Source organism: Numenius arquata, chromosome W (assembly GCF_964106895.1).
Source record: "Numenius arquata chromosome W, bNumArq3.hap1.1, whole genome shotgun sequence".
NCBI classification, from domain to species: Eukaryota; Metazoa; Chordata; class Aves; order Charadriiformes; family Scolopacidae; genus Numenius; species Numenius arquata.
In genome coordinates this window covers 23,338,436-23,356,924 of record NC_133615.1, presented here as the reverse complement: position 1 = coordinate 23,356,924, position 18,489 = coordinate 23,338,436, and the positions used below count along the sequence as shown (strand labels likewise).

Here is an 18,489-nt window from a genome sequence, read left to right as displayed (position 1 = left end):
CTCTGTCTGTTCATCTGCCTTTGATCCTGATCCGTGTGTTCCTGAATTAAGCTCCCGTCTGTTGCCGAGTCCAGTCTGGGACTTTGCCAGTGACTGCTGGTGACATGATCATCATCCTGGGAGGTCGATGTTGTTTTTGTATATAGTGTATACATTTTCATTTTTTCTTATTAATATTATATATTTTTTCTTATTTTCTTATTTATGTTTCATTAGAGTAGTTTAGTTTCTTTTCAACTCATAAGTCTCTTTCTCTCTCATTCTCTTCTTGGGAGAGAAGTTAGAGAGCATCTGTTGTTCATTTTAGTGGATAGCCCCAGCCCAAACCATGACAGCCTCTGACTCCAGTTTTGGAATCATCATGGAATGTAATTAGAATGCACTTTAATTAGGTGCACTTTGATAGGGCTCAGTCAGTGCTGCTGGCTTATTTTTACTTTAATAGAGATACTCTAAAGAGCTGGCAATATTTATCCTAGAGTGTTTGATTTAAAAGGCTACTAAAAGGCAAATGTTCTATTTTTAACTCCTTGAATTAAAAAACTTCCGAACATAATGAATGAAACTATTTAAGAAAACATTGTAAAACTGAAGATATTGATTAATTGATTAAGCACACTATTTTTTTTATTGTCCAATCTTAAGATGATAATTTCATCAACGCTCATCACTTATCAATTTTTTTTATTTGAATTTCCAGTCACTACACTGCAGTGTAGTGATATTCACTACCTTTACCTACAGCAGTGTTTTTCAAATCATAAATGATAGAGTACATTTAGAATCCATAAAACATTATCTAAAAAAAAAAAAAAAGCTTAAAGAAATAGGTTAAAAGGATTTGTTTTAGCATTTTAAATTCAGCTGTTTCAGTAAGCCCATCTGTCATTTTCTATTTGATTATTTTAGTGCCCTCACCTCAAGTAATTTTTCTTCATTTTTTTCTTAAAGCTGTAGCTCTGAGAGCCCTCTAGCCTCCCTTCCTGACTTTCTTCATCTCTGACCACCTACCCTCCCAGCATTTAGAAACATTTTATGCAGCTTAAATACCATGTCTCCTCTTAATGGTTGTTGTTTTTATTCTCGTATTTCCAGATAAGTTTTAACCTCTCCAAGTCATTATGGAGCTACACCAATGCAGAGGGAGCCCACGGAGAAGCATACCTGGTGCTTATGGCAGAATTTCAAGAGCAAAGATACCATTACCTCTTCATGTACTCCCTAGCCCAGAAATGAAAAAAAGCTTCAACAGCATCCTGTGTAGCTATTAATATCCATAGACTTAATGGGAAGTAGCTATTCCTGCTGAGTAGTAGATGGATGAAAAAGGTGGATCTATGGGCTTTTCCATCTGCTTTTCTCTGGGATTTCTTAAGTAAATTTGATAATTTCTGTCCAGATCTGAAATGACAGAAGAATGACTAAGCTGAGATAACTGACACATGGGGTACTTTGCTTATTATGGAAGTTCTATTTTTCATTGGCATCTCTCACTCTTCTTATTTTTCAAATTTTACTGTAAAACTTCTTTACTATGACAGGAAGAATTCTTCCAGGGGCATTAGTGTGTTATTTTTATTGCAGCAGGCGGTTAAGACCTGGTAAAGAACAGCCATTACCCAATTTAGAAGAGCATTTTTACTGACTTGCTAGACACTTGTTTAAAACAGAAATAGCGCTAGAAGAACATAGAAGAAATTAACCGGGACAGATAGCCAACACCAGCCTTTTTACAGACCTTTTCGACACCAAGGCGAACACAACACGTTAATTGCGTCCAATTTACTCACCGCGGGTCGTAGCACAGAGCCCTTCACCTTGGGCTACCAGAGCGGTTCCAAGACGGACTATCTGCGAAGCGAGCCAGCCATAAAGAACTCACACCGAGCTGCAACCAGCGCTTCCAGGGACCCGCCCACGCGCAAACGCAACCACGGCGCGCGCTCGACCAGCGAGACAGCACGGGGCGGGGGCTCGCCCTGCGGCCCAATGGCCGTAGCTACCGTAGAGCCTCTAATAGAAGGGAAAGATTTGGGGCGCGCCTCACTGAGCCACCTCAGGGCTTGTTATGGGCACACATAGGGTCAGCCACCCAGGCTCCTGCCCCAGAGGAGCAGCACCCCGAAAACAACACCCCAGCTTCGCCCATTTCAGCCCGTCTCTGGGGCAGGAGCCCAGGCTAGGCTACCCCACCCCATGTGGGCGCCTCCTACCTGCCCTCCGAGGCTTCTCTGCCGCCTCCCAGCAGCTCTCAACGCCCGCGGAGCTTTGGCGAAAAGCAGGCGTCGTTCTGCTCCCCCAGGCGAGGTGCTGGAGGCGGTCCAGCCCCTACCTTTCCGCGGGCGAGAATAGCTGCCTCAGCCGTTACCATATTTTTCGGCTGCGGGGCGCAGTTCTCCTCCCCTGCCCCACCAATTTTCCTAGCAGGGGTGAACGGGTTGAGGTAGCGGCGGCCCCACCCCCGCATTCCATTCCTTACATGGTGTCAGAGAAGGGCGCCGCCAGCCCACGCCCCCTTTTCCCACCAGTCGCGCGAGGCCCTCTCGGGCTTGCGCACGTGACATCAACGGGGAGAAGGAAGAAAAAGGCGACACATGGGCACGGCGTCTCCCAGCGTGCGGAAAGAACCTTCCTTGGGCCGTTCTATTTATGTTTGTCGTGCCGATTTGCATAAGGTTCCACCCTCCGCTGTGGGCGAGGTGGCCGGCACCGCCCCCCACGGCCATGTAAGGGAAGAGAAGGCGTGACCCGGGGGTGGCTCACGGCTGCTCGTTGCCTTCCTGGTGCTGTTTATAGGGTACAGCCACTTCCGCTATCCGTTTAGAAGCAGCGCGATCATGGCGGAGCGTGGTCAGCTCCCTCCCCCTACTAAGCGCCTCTGTTGCAGACCTGGGTATGGCTCAGGGTGTAGGCCGGGCCAGCGGGTGGGCAGCACTGGACTCAGCGGTGGGGCGCTCTGCGCCGGATCCGGATCCTCCTTCTCCTCCTCTACAGCTGCTGCTGCTGCCGCCGCCGCCCTGGGGCTGCTGCCGCTCGGCAAGACCCAGAGCCCCGAGTCCTTGCTGGACATCGCGGCTCGTAAGGTGGCGGAGAAGTGGCCCTTCCAGCGGGTGGAGGAGCGGTTCGAGCGGATCCCGGAGCCGGTGCAGCGCAGGATCGTTTACTGGTCCTTTCCCCGCAGCGAGAAGGAGATCTGCATGTATTCCTCCTTCAACCCTGGTGCCGAGGACCCCGCCGCCGCCCCCGGGGTGGCCACCGCCAGCACTGTGCCTGGTGGGGGCGCGGACATCGCCGCCGACGAGAACCGCCTACCCTTCCGCAGGGGCATAGCTCTGCTAGACGGTGGCTGTGTTGATAACGTCCTGCAAGTCGGTGAGTCACCAGCCGGGACTGCGCTGCGGAGCTGGGACGCGGCCACCCGGGCAGGGCGCCGCCGGCCGCCTTAGCCGCCGGTCTCTCCCTGCGTTACACCCGCTTGCCATCCGGGAAGCCGCCTCCCTGTGCGTCCCCGGCGGCCAGATCCACCCCGCCTCCTTGGTGCGCCTCGGTAGCCCCTCGGGGGGCCGGCAGTGCGGCCGAGGAGCTCCCCCACCCTCCCGCGGCCCGGCCTGCACGAATCCTTCACTCTCAGGCCGTAATTCGGGACGGGTAGTTTCCTCACCCAGTCTCCTCCTCCTCACACCTAGAACATGGAATAACTCCTTCGCTTCGCTATGTAACACATCCACAGCCCCCGCCGCCAGCGGCCTGCCCGGTCCCCGATAGGCGGGCCGGGCATGCTGCCCCCCGTCTGTCCCTTTTAATGCTCCCGCTGTGTCGTGTCCTCTCCCTGCGTGTAATCCCGTTTGGCTCTGCTCCCTCCCAGCGCCCACCCTCGGTAATCCAGGTCATCGCCGTACCCAGAGCCACAACAGCGAGGAGATGCCGCCGCCGTCCCCCGTGTCCGTCGTGTCCCCCCCCCCCCTCCCCCGAACTGCCGGTAGAAATGGTAGAAATGAATCAGCAGAAGGCGGCCGGCGGGGAAGAGGGCAGGATGCGCCGCCGTCCAAAATAAAGAAATAAAAGGGTGTGAGACCCCAGGAGCGAGTGTGCGGTGTGGGAAGGCGGGGGGGGGGGGGGCGGGGGGAAGCCGCAAACAAAGGCATTTCTAGGGCAGCGACGGTGGCGAGCCAGTGGGTGAGGCGCGATCCGCCCAAACCTCGCCGCCGGGGGTGGGACTGGGGGAGAGGTTGCGTCGGGGAAGGCCCCTGGTTCGAGGCGACGGCAGGGAGCTGGCGCAGCTCGGGCGCGGAGGGGCCCATGCGTTACTTTGGGTTGAGCCCCTGCGTGACAACGGCGAGGTGAGGAGGAAAGCATTGCTCTTCCTTCTCCTGGAATAATTTTTCACCCGCAGCGGGCTGACGCCCCTGGTTAACTCCTCCCTGCCTCCTCTCTGCCCTGACAGGAGGCTGCCACCCCGTCGGGGTAGTAGTGGCCCCGCGGGGAAGGGGCTTATAGCTTCCCCGGGAAACTTCCGCGGGGGGGTGGTGCGCTTGCGCTTTGTGCGGCCCGAGTGGGCTGGGCGCGTCGCCATGCGGAGGCGGTGGCGACTGGGCACTTTGTTCTCATTTTCATGTTTATCTGTGTTCTCTTCAGTTTTCTGTCCCCTCCCCCTCCCGAAAGGGGAAGCTAGACAAAAGAGACTCTTTTGCTTCTCACTGCTGGCTCGACAATCGGGGGGCAGGGCGGGACAGAGACTCCGCGGGCTGGTTTCTCTGTCCCGCCCTGTGCTGGGCCGGGCCGTCCCTTGGCGGTGGCTCAGCTGTGGCTGCGGCTCACCTTTTGTTCGCAACGCCGTGTGGGGTCGAGCTGCGCCGAGCTGTGGCGGCGGCCCCAGTCCCGGGGCTTGGGATCGGAGGGGGGCCTTCCCCTCGGCCTTGTCCGCAGCGGATTTTGCTTCATGGGCAGTCTGCAAATGTGCCTTCTACTTTCCGAAGGGAAGCTCTGTTGCTGTTCCTGGGCTAAACGCCCTTCCCTTCAGCTTTAGACGTTTATTAATTTTTATTTAGGTTTTTGAAGGGTTTTTAAAAACAATTGAGGGCTTTAAATTTTTTTTGAAGGGTTTTAAATTTAAGTTTAATCTTTTGGCTTTCCAAAGGTCTGAGGTGCATCTGTGGTTCCTCAGGACTGGCAAACTCAGAAGTAGAGCTTTTTTAGTTTGGCTGCCAGTGCTGAGTTTGTGTTTTGTTTTTTTTTTCTTTCCCCTTTTGCTTGCACTTGATTCTGTTTGCAAGCCATGAGGAATGATAGGAGTGCACATAGGGAGGGTTTCTTGGCTGATTACACTTCAGCTAGGAATTCACTGTGAAATTAAAGCCAAGGGGTGATAAAGAAAAGATGCAATCTGTTCTAGGGCGCCCAGTGTGGGCTTGGCTTTGCTTGCTTTCAGCAGTGGAATAGGCCTCAATGAGTAGTTGTGAAAGGAAAAAAAAAAAAAGGTAATGTTTTGCATAGCTTCAAAAGTGGACTGATGTTGGCAAGGGTCAATGTGAAGAAAGAAAATATGCATAAATACAACTGAAATGTTGACTGCTGCTTTTGTGGACCCCTTAACTGCATTCCAAACAAATGCTGTACCTACTGCTGAAAATACATTTGGCTGGGTTTTTTTTTAACCTTATGTTAGCCTCCTTTGGAAGGCTGTGTAAAAATAGTAGTGGAAGCTGATTATATGAAACATGTCAATTGTATTGTTATTAAAGGCATTGTCCAAATGCCCCTTTAACACTGACAGGCACGGGGCATTATTCCTTCTGTATTTAGCATTGGTGTAGCCCCACCTTGAGCACTGTATGTGGTTCTGGGCCCCACAATTTAAGAAGGATGTTAAGGTCCCTGAATGTGTCCAGAGGAGGGCAACAAAGCTGGTGAAAGGGCTGGAACGCATGTCCTGTGAGGAGCAGCTAAGGATTCTGGGTTTGTCTAGTTTGGAGAAAAGGAGGCTGAGGGGCAACCTCATTGCTCTCTACAGCTTCCTGAGGAGGGGAAGTGGAGAGGGAGCTCCCTGGGATCCAGTGACAGGACACGTGGGAATGGTTCAAAGCTGCGCCAGGGGAGGTTCAGACTGGATGTTAGGAAGCATTTCTTTACCGAGAAGGTGGTCAAACACTAGAAGGGGCTTCCTAGAGAGGTGGTCAATGCTCCAAGGCTGTCAGTGTTTAAGAGGCCTTAATAACATGCTTTAACTTGTGGTCAGCCCTGAAGGGGCTTGTCAGGCAGTTGGACTAGATGATCGCTGTAGGTCCCTTCCAACCAAACTATTCTATTCTATTTTATTCTGACAGAGGCCTAGCAAAGGAGTCATGGAGCACTTGAGTAGGCTGGATCTTAGTATAGGAAAGTTCTTGTGTAATTTGGATAGGTAGCTGTGTCATTAGGGCTGGTAAAGGCTCTTGCTGGTGGGATACTCCTTGTGAAGCAGAAAGATGCAACCGTGAAAGCAAATTTAACTGGAGTGAGTTATATTGGGTGGAGAATGGAATTGGTTCCATATCATATGGCTGAATATGTAGCATTGAGGAAAACTTAATGTTGAGTTTATGTAAGTGCATTTTTAGTAACCGTATAAATGTTAACATGTTCTTTGCAGTATGAGTAATGGAAACTCTGTAAATGTTTACTATTGTACTATGGAAAAGTGCAGTTATTGGACAAAGTACACTTTATTACATATCAATTCTAACAGCCTTACTTGTAATGCAAAGTATTATTATAAACAGGGAATGCAGAATTCGATTTCTGAGGGAGACATAAATTTCAGTTCAGTGGTGGTTAAATGGAACAATTTGCTTCTGAATTTTATGTTGGTTTTTTTTTCTTTCCAATATAGCCCTGAATAAACATTCAACTTTATCATGGCAACTCATTTCAAGTGAAAGAATTTCAGAAACTTGTGTCTATGCTCTGCTAAAAAACTTCATGTGATCCTATTTCATGCCCCCTCCAACTTCATCTCATGTGTAATGGGGGGAAAAAAAACCCCAAAACCCTAAGTAAAAGGAAGATAACACATTAGTGATATGCACAAACAGTGTTCAAGCAGTAAAGTTGTCTGCTAGCCTATTTTGAAGTTGAATTATGTTGTCCTAGCATAATAATTAGCATCACTTAATTTTGAATTTAATTTCTCCAAAGAAGTTGGCTTCAAAATTCCATTTGCATCTAACTTATTGATGTTTTTATAGCTTTTCTGTTTTAATCAGACATGAAGGGTTTTCTTTTTTTTAGTTTATTAAAAAAAAAAAAAAAAAAGGAATGCAGGCTCCTAAAGCAAACTTCTTCAACTGTATAAAATGGAGCTTTTCTACTATACATGTTTTTAATTTCTTTCAAACCAGGTGTTTTTAGTAAAAGTTACAGTCTAAACATGAAAGCACTTTGTGAGTAAATACAACAATCTAGAAGGAAAATTAAAAATTGACTGTTTCACTTGTCCAAATTGGTGAATATGCCAGGAGTGAGCAGACAGTTTTAGATGGTGAAATGTATATTTGGTTTCTGAGGTTAGCCCTGAATTAGTATACAGTACTGTATTGTTGTTACAGCTGTGGCTGTCAAGGTTAGGAAGAGGTGTGATCCCTCAATAGCACAGTTGACCTGGCAAGAGCCCTAAATGCAGCTATTCTAGGAGAAGAAAAAAAAAACACCAGACCCTGTGCCTCTGCTGGTATGACTCTTCTTGCTTGGGGAAAGATGGAGACTGCCTTTGCTGTACTGCTATAAAGCTCAGCTTTGCTGCTGTAGCTGCATCCACATTAGAAGTACCGAAAGTGGTTTTTTTGATGTGTCATATAAGTACTCCTAGAGTATTCTTGTCTGTCTGTAATTTGAGGTCAGCTTGTCTTTGCTGCATAGACCCTGCTTGCTCATACAGGTAGTCTTTTAAGGCGTTACGGTTCTTTCCATGGCAGCATAAGGCTTTATAATCACGGTAGTTGTGCCTCTTGGATATGAATGGCAAGGGAGTGAGTTGGAGGGAAGAAATGCCTAGGGAAGGAAAAGAATGTAAAGAATTAATTGACTGGGACTTAGCACAGCTCTAGATTTTAATATTAATATTGTGAGCTAGAAAACTGCCTTGTCTGTGAAAGAGGGTTCAGCTGAACAGCATCATCATTGTGGAGCTGCAGACTTATTTATATGAAGCCCCTAGGTGAAATGTGATTAGAGGGATATAACCAAAATACTTTTTAAAGAAAAAGTAAAATTTCTCAAGTGTAAAATAATGGTTGGAGCTCCCTAAATGTTTCTTCAGTTGTTTTTTTTTAAACTCAGTTAAAGACTTTATATTTTTTTAATTTTATTTTAATGAGAAGTATTTATCTTATGACTCAGAGGTGCTTTTATCATCTATTGTTACAGCTAATTATTCCCCTCCTTTTTGAGGGGGGGAAATAGCTTTTCCTGGTTTTGAAAGCAATTTTTTCACCAGGAAGAGAAAGCTTTACAAGACCATGTTGGTAACTGCTACATGTAATTCTGGTGGAATGGGATACCTATAGGTATTGTAACTGGCAAATTTCAGATCCTTTTAATGGATGATGATTCTAGTTATTAATTTTTCTCTCTAGCCATCTTTGCTCAAAATAATGTGAAATTGTAGAGCAAGTAAAACGTAATTTCTCTTCTTTCAAGGCTTAATTGTTTGAGTGCCAACAGTATCATGTAAAACACATTTTTGCTGATTAATAAAATACCTGTGTTTTTTTTTTAGCGAAGCTGGCACAAATCTTTTTGTGTCGAAAACTGAAATGCACCTTTTAGCAGACATGATTTTTGATGAAACCTGTAGGACAGTGTTTTAGTAAAAATTTTTATTTAATGCAAGTAATACTAAATTATGTGACAAAAATAAGGCTGTCATTTATGCAGATACAAGCACTGTGTTTTGCATTAACATCTTGGTGTCCTGTGATACCAAACTGTCCTGGTATGTGTAGTGACCTTTTACCGAGGGGAGAAGGTTGTGTTAAACTCTGCCTGTTTGAGGAGGACAAAAATTTTATCTGCTGACATGCTGAAGAAAGAAGCATGGTTTCTTCTGCAGTCAGCTTGATGTTGGGATTTGGTTAGGAATGTATGACTAAAACAGGTAATCCAGAATTTGTTAATACAATATTGTTGTAGGGGAGTAAACAAATGATGTCTGACTTCTTGCTGGACTCTTTTTGACTTATTTTCACGAGACTAGCAGTATTGGAACTATCTTCAGTGATTCCAGTTTCAATTTGCTTTAAGAAATAACTACCTGTCGCGACAGAGGGAAGACAGAGCCACTCAATATGAGTGATCAGCAAGCTTCGTTTATTGATTCACACAGTGGCCTTTTATGTTCTAACATAATTAGCTCATACATATTACAAAAGTTAAGCTCATGATTGGTTAGTTCTTAGAAAGATCAACTCCGCCCTTGGTTCCTTCTTTACAGTTACTTTCATCCTCTTTTCCCATGCCTGAGCAGCTGCAACCTCTCTGTTATCATACAACAATTATAGTCAAGGACAAGGTGTCTTTACCAGCCCAGTAGTTACGGGGGCTGAATCCGATGTTTCTCAAGCTTTTGCTCGGCCAGCTGGATCATGTCTACGTAACCCTTCTCAGCTAGCCATTCTCCCACAACTACCAATATTTCCAAGTTCCAGAACAGAAACAAGTAAACAAATTTTAAAATATTTCTTCATGGAAGGGAGAAGTCTGAATGCGTTCAAGTTTCCTTGTTAGACTTTGAATGCAATGCATTAATTTGGGAACACGCAAGCTATTTTCAGTGTGTATCCATGTGTGTTCTGATGTACTATCCTTGACCTTGAATAATTTATTTGGAAACACCACCCCCCCACACCCCAAAAAAAAAAGAAGGCGGATGGGGAAGCCCTCTTTCAAGATGAGATTACTAAAGGTGGAAAACTTTGAGAAAAGGCAGGAGCTGATTTACAGTCTTTCTCTAAAAATATTTAATCTGGAACTCAAGAGAAAGTAAACATTTTAAAGTGATTCCAAGAGGTGAAAAAAATCTTTATACTATCTTTCTGTGCAATTATGAATAGTAGGATAAATCATAATCATAGAGTGGTTTAGGTTGGAAGGGACCTTAAAGATCATCGAGTTGCACCCCCCCTGCCATGAGCAGGGACACCTCCACTAGACCAGGTTGCTCAAAGCCCCATCCAGCCTGGCCTTGAACACTTCCAGGGATGGGGCATCCACAACTTCCCTGGGCAACCTGTTCCAGTGTCTCACCACCCACACAGAAAAGAATTTCTTCCTGATATCTAATCTAAATCTACCTTCTTCCAGTTTAAAACCATTACCCCTCATCCTATCACTACATGCCCTTGTAAATGTCCCTCTCCAGCTTTCTTGTAGGCCCCTTTCAGATATTGGAAGGCTGCTATGAGGTCTCCCCGGAGCCTTCTCTTCTCCAGGCTGAACAACCCCAACTTTCTCAGCCTGTCTTCATAGGGGAGGTGCTCCAGCCCTCTGATCATCTTTGCGGCCCTCTGCTGGACCCATTCCAACAGGTCCATGTCCTTCCTGTGTTGAGGACTCCAGAGCTGGACACAGTACTCCAGGTGGGGTCTCACCAGACCAGAGCAGAGCAGAGGGGCAGAATCGCCTCCCTTGACCTGCTGGCCACACTTCTCTTGATGCAGCCCAGGATGCGGTTGGCTTTCTGGGCTGTCAGCACGCACTGACGGCTCATGTTGAGCTTTTCATCCACCAACACCCCCAAGTCCTTCTCCTCAGGGCTGCTCTCAATCCATTCTCCACCCAACCTGTATTTGTGCCTGGGATTGCCATGACCCAGGTGTGTGACCTTGCACTTGGCCTGGTTGAACTTCATGAGGTTAGCATAGGCCCACCTCTCGATCTTGTCCAGGTCCCTCTGGATAGCAACCCTTCCCTCCAGCGTGTCGACTGTACCACACAGCTTGGTGTTGTTGGCAAACTTGCTGAGGGTGCACTCAATCCCAGCATCCATATCACCAACAAATATGTTAAATAGTACTGATCCCAGTACTGACCCCTGAGGAACACCACTCGTCACTGGCTTCCACTTGAACATCGAGCTGTTGACTGCAACCCTTTTTACTGAATTTCACTGAATTTTTTTTAGATTTGGAAGGGACCATAGAGATCATCTAGTCCAACTAGTGTGGCCATTCTGCCAGTTCTTTATCCACTGAGTGGTGCATCCATCACATCCATGTCTCTCCAATTTAGAGACCAGGATGTCGTGTGGGATAGTGTCAAATACTATGCAGAAGTCCACAAAGATGATGTCAGTTGCTCTCCCCTTATCCACTAACACTGTTATGCTGTCATAGAAGTCTACCACATTTGTCAGGCATTATCTGCCCTTAATGAAGTCATGTCGGCTATCACCAATCACCTCCTTATTTTCCATGTGCCTTAGCAGAGTTTCCAGGAGGATCTGCTCCATGATCTTTCTGGGCACAGAGGTGAGGCTGACTGGCCTGTAGTTCCCTGGGTCTTCCTTTTTTTCCCCCTTTTTAAAAATGAGTGTTATGTTACTCCTTTCCCAGTCAGTGGGAACTTCACTGGACTGCCACGACTTTTCAAAGATGATGGATAGTGGTTTAGCAACTTCATCTGCTTGTTCTCTTGGGATCCACAGATGAGAATCTCATCAGGTCCCATGAACTTCTGTACCTTCAGGTTCCTTAGATGGTTTCATACTTGATCCTCACCTACAGTGGGTGGTTCTCATTCTCACAGTCCCTGACTTTGTCTTCTGCTACTTGGGTGGTGTGGTTAGAACCCCTTACTTGTGAAGACCGAGGGGGGGAAAAAAAGTCATTGAGTACCTTGGCCTTCTCCATATCCTGGATGACCAGGTTTCCCATTTCCTTCCAGAGAGGGCCCACATCTTCCCTACTCTTCCTTTGATCTCTGACATACTTATAGAAGTTTTTCTTGTTGTCCTTTATGTCCTTGGCCGGATTTAACTCGATCTGGGCTTTAGCTTTTGTAAACTGATCCCTGGCTGCTCAGGTAACTTCTCTGTATTCCTCCCAGGTTAGCTGTCCTTGCTTCCACCCTCTGTAGGCTTCCTTCTTCTGTTTGAGATTGTCCAGGAGCTCCTTGTTCATCCATGCAGGCCTCCTGACATTTTTGCCTGACTTCCTCTTTGTTGGGATGTATCGCTCCTGAGCTTGGAGGAGGTGGTCCTTGAATACTAACCAGCTTCCTTGGGGCCCTTTCCCCTCCAGGGCTTTATACCACAGTACTCTACCAAGCAGATCTCTCAATAGGCCAAAGTCTGCTCTCCTGAAGTCCAAGGTAGCAAGCTTACCATGCACCCTCCTCACTGCCCTAAGGATCTCGAACTCATCTCATTGGCACTTCAGCCAAGGCTGCCCTTGGGCTTCACATTCCCCACCAGCCCCTCCTTGTTGGTGAGAACAAGGTCCAGCATGGCACCTCTCCTTGTTGGCTCCTGCATCACTTGGAGAAGGAAGTTATCATCGATGCATTCCAGGAACTTCCTGCTGTGTTGTCCCTCCAACAGATATTGGAGTGGTTGAAGTCCCCCATGAGGACCAGGGCTTGTGAATGTGAGGCTGCTACTGTCTGTCTATAGAGGGCCTCATCTGCTCTGTCTTTCTGGACAGGTGGCCTGTAGCAGACCCCCACTGTAACATCTCATCTGTCCCTGCATTCCCTTTAATCCTGACCCATAAGCTCTCAGTTGGTTCTTCATCCATCCCCAGGTGGAGGTCCATGCACTTCAGCTGGTCATTGACACAGAGGGTGACACCCACTCCTCATCTACCCTGCATGTCCTTCCTAAAGAGCCTGTATACCTTCATTCCAATGTTCTAGTCATAGGAGCCATCGAACCATGTCTTTGCGATGCCAATGAGATCATAGCCTTGCAGGTGTGCGCATGTCCCTACTTCCTCTTGTTTGTTTCCCATGCTATGTGCAGTTGCATAGAAGCATTTAAGTTAGGCCCCCGATGAAGCAAACTTACTGGCTGGAGTGGCTATTTTTCCTTTAAACTGCACTCCAGGTGCTGACCTGCGATCCATCTCCAGGTTTTGGGCCTCTACTACTGGTATTAGCATTGTATTGGTAGAAGTGGGATGGATTCCGGTTCCCTTCATCTGGCAACTCTGGTTTAAAGCCCTCTTCACAACCTTGGCAAGCCTCTGACCTGTAATAGAACATATAATAGGGCAGTGTCTTTAATGCTGTATAATTTTTTTTTTTTTTTTTTTTAAGGAGGAAAATGAATTGTAAATAGCTTCTCATCACAGTTTTTACAACAAGTAATCTTCTTTACTATGAAAGTTTTATATTGGGTTGACCTAACAGAATTTTTATCATTTGTTCTGGATCAGTTTTCATGTTTCTTGTGTTTCATTTTTTCCTGAATTTCAAGGCTTACCTTGCTCCCAAGAAATCAGTTTTCATTTTCAAAGCTTGCTTTCAGTTCAGGAAAGCGATTCCATCTTTGTATATGATCAGATGTTTTGGTATGTAGCAATTCTTGAATTTGAGCCAGTTGTCATGACAGCAACTGATGCTTGTGCACGTCCTTGCTCGCTCTCTCTCTGCGCTCTAAGAGATGAACAATTAAAAGCAAAATCTGTGAGAGTAGGCTGAAATGATTTCACAGTCAGCTTTGGACAAATTGGTTTCCTTAAAAATCAGTAGCTAGTTGCAGTGTTTTGCCATATCATTTGCTTTTTTTAATGAGCCTGTTAAAATTGAACCCTTACATAAGACTCTAGTAAAGTTCTAATAAATAAAAATCCAAAACAAACAAACACACACAAAAAAAAACTCTAACCAAAAAACATCAAAACTCATCAACAAAAATCCTGAAGAAACCCACGCTACTTAGAGTGAGAAGTAGTATGTTATTATGTACAGCAGTTTTTACTGGTGAAGGATAAAGTATATTATGTGGCATACTGTAATATATGTCTGCATGGGTTCAGTTTTAATGTCACCTGTTATCCAGTTAATCTAATTGTTATGTCAAGACAAATCCTGAAGTTTTGTAGTAGTTAACAAAATATGAGTGCAAAGTTATGGTAGTATAGGAATGCAGCTGACACCCTTTAACTTACTTTCTCTTTAGCTGGTTTTCTTTGGGTAGGCGATTTTACTGCATCATTAAAAAAATAAGGAAAAAAGAGGACCACACTATTTTAACTGAGAAAAGCTATCTTAATTTATGTATGTGCTGTGACAGGAACTAATTTGAAATTTTAAAAAGCTTTCATGTGCAGCAAGGGTACGGATCTAATGTGAATTCTGATTGCCTGGAATGCAGTCAACCTTACAGCATGTGAATACCTGAGTACTGTCCAACAACTGCACTTGTTCTGGGAGATCTCTCTCCTTGAGCTTCTAGATTTTCCTTTTGGTTTACTATCTGAAACTACCTGTGTAAAAAGCTTCTCTCAGCTGGATATGTATGCAGTTCTTGACATGGCTTCATAACCTTCTGTGACCTGGATCACTAGACACGTTGTCTGGTACTGTATTCTGGTTTGCATTGTCCTTCAGCTACATGCCAATTATCATGATTTATGTGATTCCCTTGCAATGCGTTACCATGCCATTCTCTGATGAGGTAGCAGTATGCATCCAGTCTTTGTTGCCTTGGCCCCACTATCAAAGACCAGGATATCTAGAAAACTTGTGATATAAGTCACTATCTTAAAATATATTTTTTTTTTGTTCCTGACTTAATTCTGCAAATGTGTAAACAGACCAGAGGAGTGTAGCCTTCTAATAGTAACTGAAGTGTAGAGCATTCCTTTGTGGTTAAGTCAGAACTCATAAAAGGCCTGCTGTAGGAGCTGAGCAGTTGTACAAAATACTTTAATGAATTGTGTCAAATCAGAAATAGACTGAAGTGTCTCCAGATGCGGGCTTTTTACCAATGCTTTACGAAACCCTTCTGAAAAATGAAAAATAAAGTGTGAAAGAGGGGTATATTTAACTGCATTTAAAGTATATTTTAAGATAATTGTGATGTGCACCATCGCATCCTTTAAGAAGGAGAGTTTAATCTTTATTTATCTATTATTTTTTATTCTAACCCTCTACTCCTTCTTGCAAGTGAGTACATTTGAGAGTCTTGAAATATCTGGAATTTTTTGCTTTGGAAATGCATGGGCAATGGCTGAGAAGGTCTGATGTTAATTGAAAGGATGCAGTAAAACTTGTCAGTAAGCTAAGCAGGCAGAAATTTCACAGAAGTAGGCTGTAATATATATATATATTTTTTGGACAAAGTTATTAATATTCAAATAATCATTTTAAAGGCTGGAAAAATCAAATGTTGCATAGCTGTATGTCTTGTAAGAAGTGAGAAACTTTGTACACATGCCAAGTTTAACTGCTAACTGGTTACTGACAGCTGGGTAGTAATGCAGATACGGTGCAGGAATTGTGCACCTGACTACAGTGTTTAATTTATGCTAACTAATAAAATAAAGAACATTTGACCACTGAGATGCTTAAAATTGGATGAACTGTTTTATAAAGTCTGAGACAAATTTACACTCTGTAATGCAGTAGAGGATCCCCCACAGTATCCTCCTGGAGAAACTGGCTGCCTGTGGCTTGGATGGGAGTACTCTCTGCTGGGTTAAAAACTGGCTGGAGGGCTGGGCCCAGAGAGTGGTGGTGAATGGAGTTAAATCCAGTTTGGTGGCTGGTCACAAGTGATGTCCCCCAGGGCTCAGTATTGGGGCCGGTTCTCTTTAACATCTTTATCAATGATCTGGACAAGAGGATCGAGTGCACCCTCAGTAAGGTTGCAGACAACACCAAGTTAGGTGGGAGCGTCGATCCGCTTGAGGGTAGAAAGGCTTTGCAGAGGGATCTGGAGAGGCTGGATCAATGGGCCGAGGCCAATTGTATGAGGTTCAACAAGGCCAAGTGCTGGGTCCTGCACTTGGGTCACAACATGGGGACATGCAGCGCTATAGGCTTGGGGAAGAGTGGCTGGAGAGCTGCCTGGCAGAAAAGGACCTGGGGGTGTTGGTTGGCTGTCGGCTGAACATGAGCCAGCAGTGTGTTCAGGTGGCCAAGAAGGCCAACAGCATCCTGACCTGTATCAGGAACAGTGTGGTGAGTAGGACTCGGGAGGTGATCGTCCCCCTGTACTCGGCACTGGTGAGGCCCCACCTTGAATACTGCATCCAGTTTTGGGCCCCTTACCACAAAAAAGACATTGAGGTGCTGGAGCGGGTCCAGAGAAGGGCAACAAAGCTGGTGAGGGGTCTGGAGAATAAGTCTTATGAGGAGCTGGGGTTGTTCAGCCTGGAGAAAAAAGGAGGCTGAGGGGGGAGACCTCCTCGTTCTCTGCAACTACCTGAAAGGAGGTTGTAGAGAGGCGGGGGGTCAGTCTCTTCTCCCAAGTCACAGGCAATAGGACAAGAGGAAATGGCCTCAAGTTGCGCCAGGGGATGTTTAGATTGGATATTAGGAAGAATTTTTACACTGAAAGGGTTATTAAGCATTGGAATGGGCTGCCCAGGGACGTGGTTGAGGTACCATTCCTGGAGGTATTTAAAAGATGGGTTGACATAGTGCTTAGTGACATGGTTTAGTGATGGTTTTTTATCAGAGTTAGGTTGATGGTTGGACTAGATGATCTTAAAGGTCCCTTCCAACCTAGACAATTCTATGATTTTATGATCAAGTTTGCATGTATTCTAATTATTTTTGTATTTTTAAACTTATGTTAAAAGCAAGGTTTTGGGTTAAAGGCTTTTACCAGCACTGGCTTTCTTGGGTTTGTTTCCTTATGCTTAAAGTTTGATTCTTATTTTATACTATTGGCTTGTATTCTCTCTACATACCAGTGTTTCAACTATGTGTGCAAGGCGTAGTGGCAGCACAAACTCTCCAGCAAATCAGCTTCTAGCCTGCCCTTGTCAAGAGCAGCTGGTGAGCTTTATTAATATTTGATTTCTACATTCAGCTTTGATATTTTCACTGGCTTAAAGCCCACAGAGCACCATATTCAGTGATTTATGATGGTATTGATAGTGCATTTTTGGTAAGTATAAATAAATGCTGATAGTATGGTCTTCAGGATTTCATATGCTTGGGGGCTGGTCGTTTTTGCCACTTACCTGCAGTTTTGGCCATGAAAGGATGGCAGATAAAATGATTGTGTTAAGAATTCATTAACAAAAATGCCTACAGGTAATCTTCTGGAAAACATGAGCTAGTCAACAAAGTTGTATGAGGAACTTTACAGTAAGCTATTGATTACTTGCACAGCAGTTGCTTCAATGAAGCACTTATTTTTCCCTCTCATGTTTGAGGAATACAGTACGCTGCTTTAGGAGGGTGAAAAGTAGTCTTAGTAAAACACTTGTTTGCATATTTACAAAGCTGGCTTCAGTGAGCACATTAAGCATGGCTTGTGTGTCTTCAAGACAATTCTGCTGAGTGAGCTGATTTTTTAAAAAAAGTTCAAGAACAGGGAAAAATCGATAGTCTAAATGAATTGTTTAATATATAAGCTAGAGAAAGGAAACATGGAATGCTTTTATTCTGAAATACTGTGTTATGACCAATGACAACTGGGACAACTGGCTGTACTGCTGCTGTTGTACATGCAAAACAAGCATCAGTCCCTCCATTGATTTAAGTTGTAAACTGAAACCTTGCAAACTGACTACAGTTAGTGTCTTGGGGATAAAATATCAGTCTATTATATTCTGTATCTGGATTTAGTGTAGCCGCATTACATAGAAGCATGAAACTTCAATTTTGATTCTTCTAGAGCAGAGGGATGAGGATGTCATAAAACATGTAACTTTTTTAGCTCTTTGTTATTGCAAGCCATGATATGTGAGAACGCCATCATGCAGTTTTCTTGGTCAAATCTAAATGCATGAATTTATAGAGGTGACTTCAGCTAAATGTGCTGCTAATGCATGAATGGTAGGCAGTGACTAGGAATGGGGCTTGATTTAACAGATGCCTTGGCAGTCTGATGGGATAAGGAAGCTGAGAATAACTTAGTACTACTTTTAGAAATAGCATGCCACTTTGATCACTGAAAACTGTCAGTAAAACTAACTTTACTTTGTCATGTGTCCTGGCAATAATTTACAGGCTTAATTTCTAGGTAGTTATGCAGATGATAAATGTAAGTGACTGTTTGGTGGCAGGAGTGAAGAAGTGTTTAGGAGTAAACAAGAGTTTGGCTCATTGAATAAGATGTACTTGAAGAGAGGTAGTAAAATGCTGAGTTGACATTTATAGGTGAGAGACTAGTAAGAGAAGTGGGCAAGTGGTGATGCCTCAGATAAGGTAGAGGTCAAAGAGCTCAGTAAATCCCTGAAGAGGTGTATTTAAGGAGGATATAGTCTGAATGACTGCTCCCTCTATATGGTCTACTTTCAATGTGTATTAGTGACGGCACGGAAGCTGATAGATTCT

At 44.9% G+C, this 18,489-nt stretch overlaps 1 protein-coding gene across 3 annotated transcripts in view; it reads left to right on the top strand.

Moving 5' to 3' along the window:
* Window positions 1-2,828: 2,828 nt before the first annotated feature.
* The window catches only part of LOC141476612 (zinc finger SWIM domain-containing protein 6-like), a 179,020-nt gene continuing 163,359 nt past the window's right edge, over window positions 2,829-18,489 (top strand). For 2 of the 3 annotated variants that reach the window (XM_074165378.1, XM_074165377.1), the window contains exons 1-2: window positions 2,838-3,248; window positions 3,303-3,372. In XM_074165378.1, the coding sequence (XP_074021479.1) occupies window positions 2,838-3,248; window positions 3,303-3,372 (481 nt within the window). Of the gene's footprint in view, window positions 3,373-18,489 lie in introns of all 3 variants that reach the window. The other variant, XM_074165376.1, reaches the window with a different exon arrangement.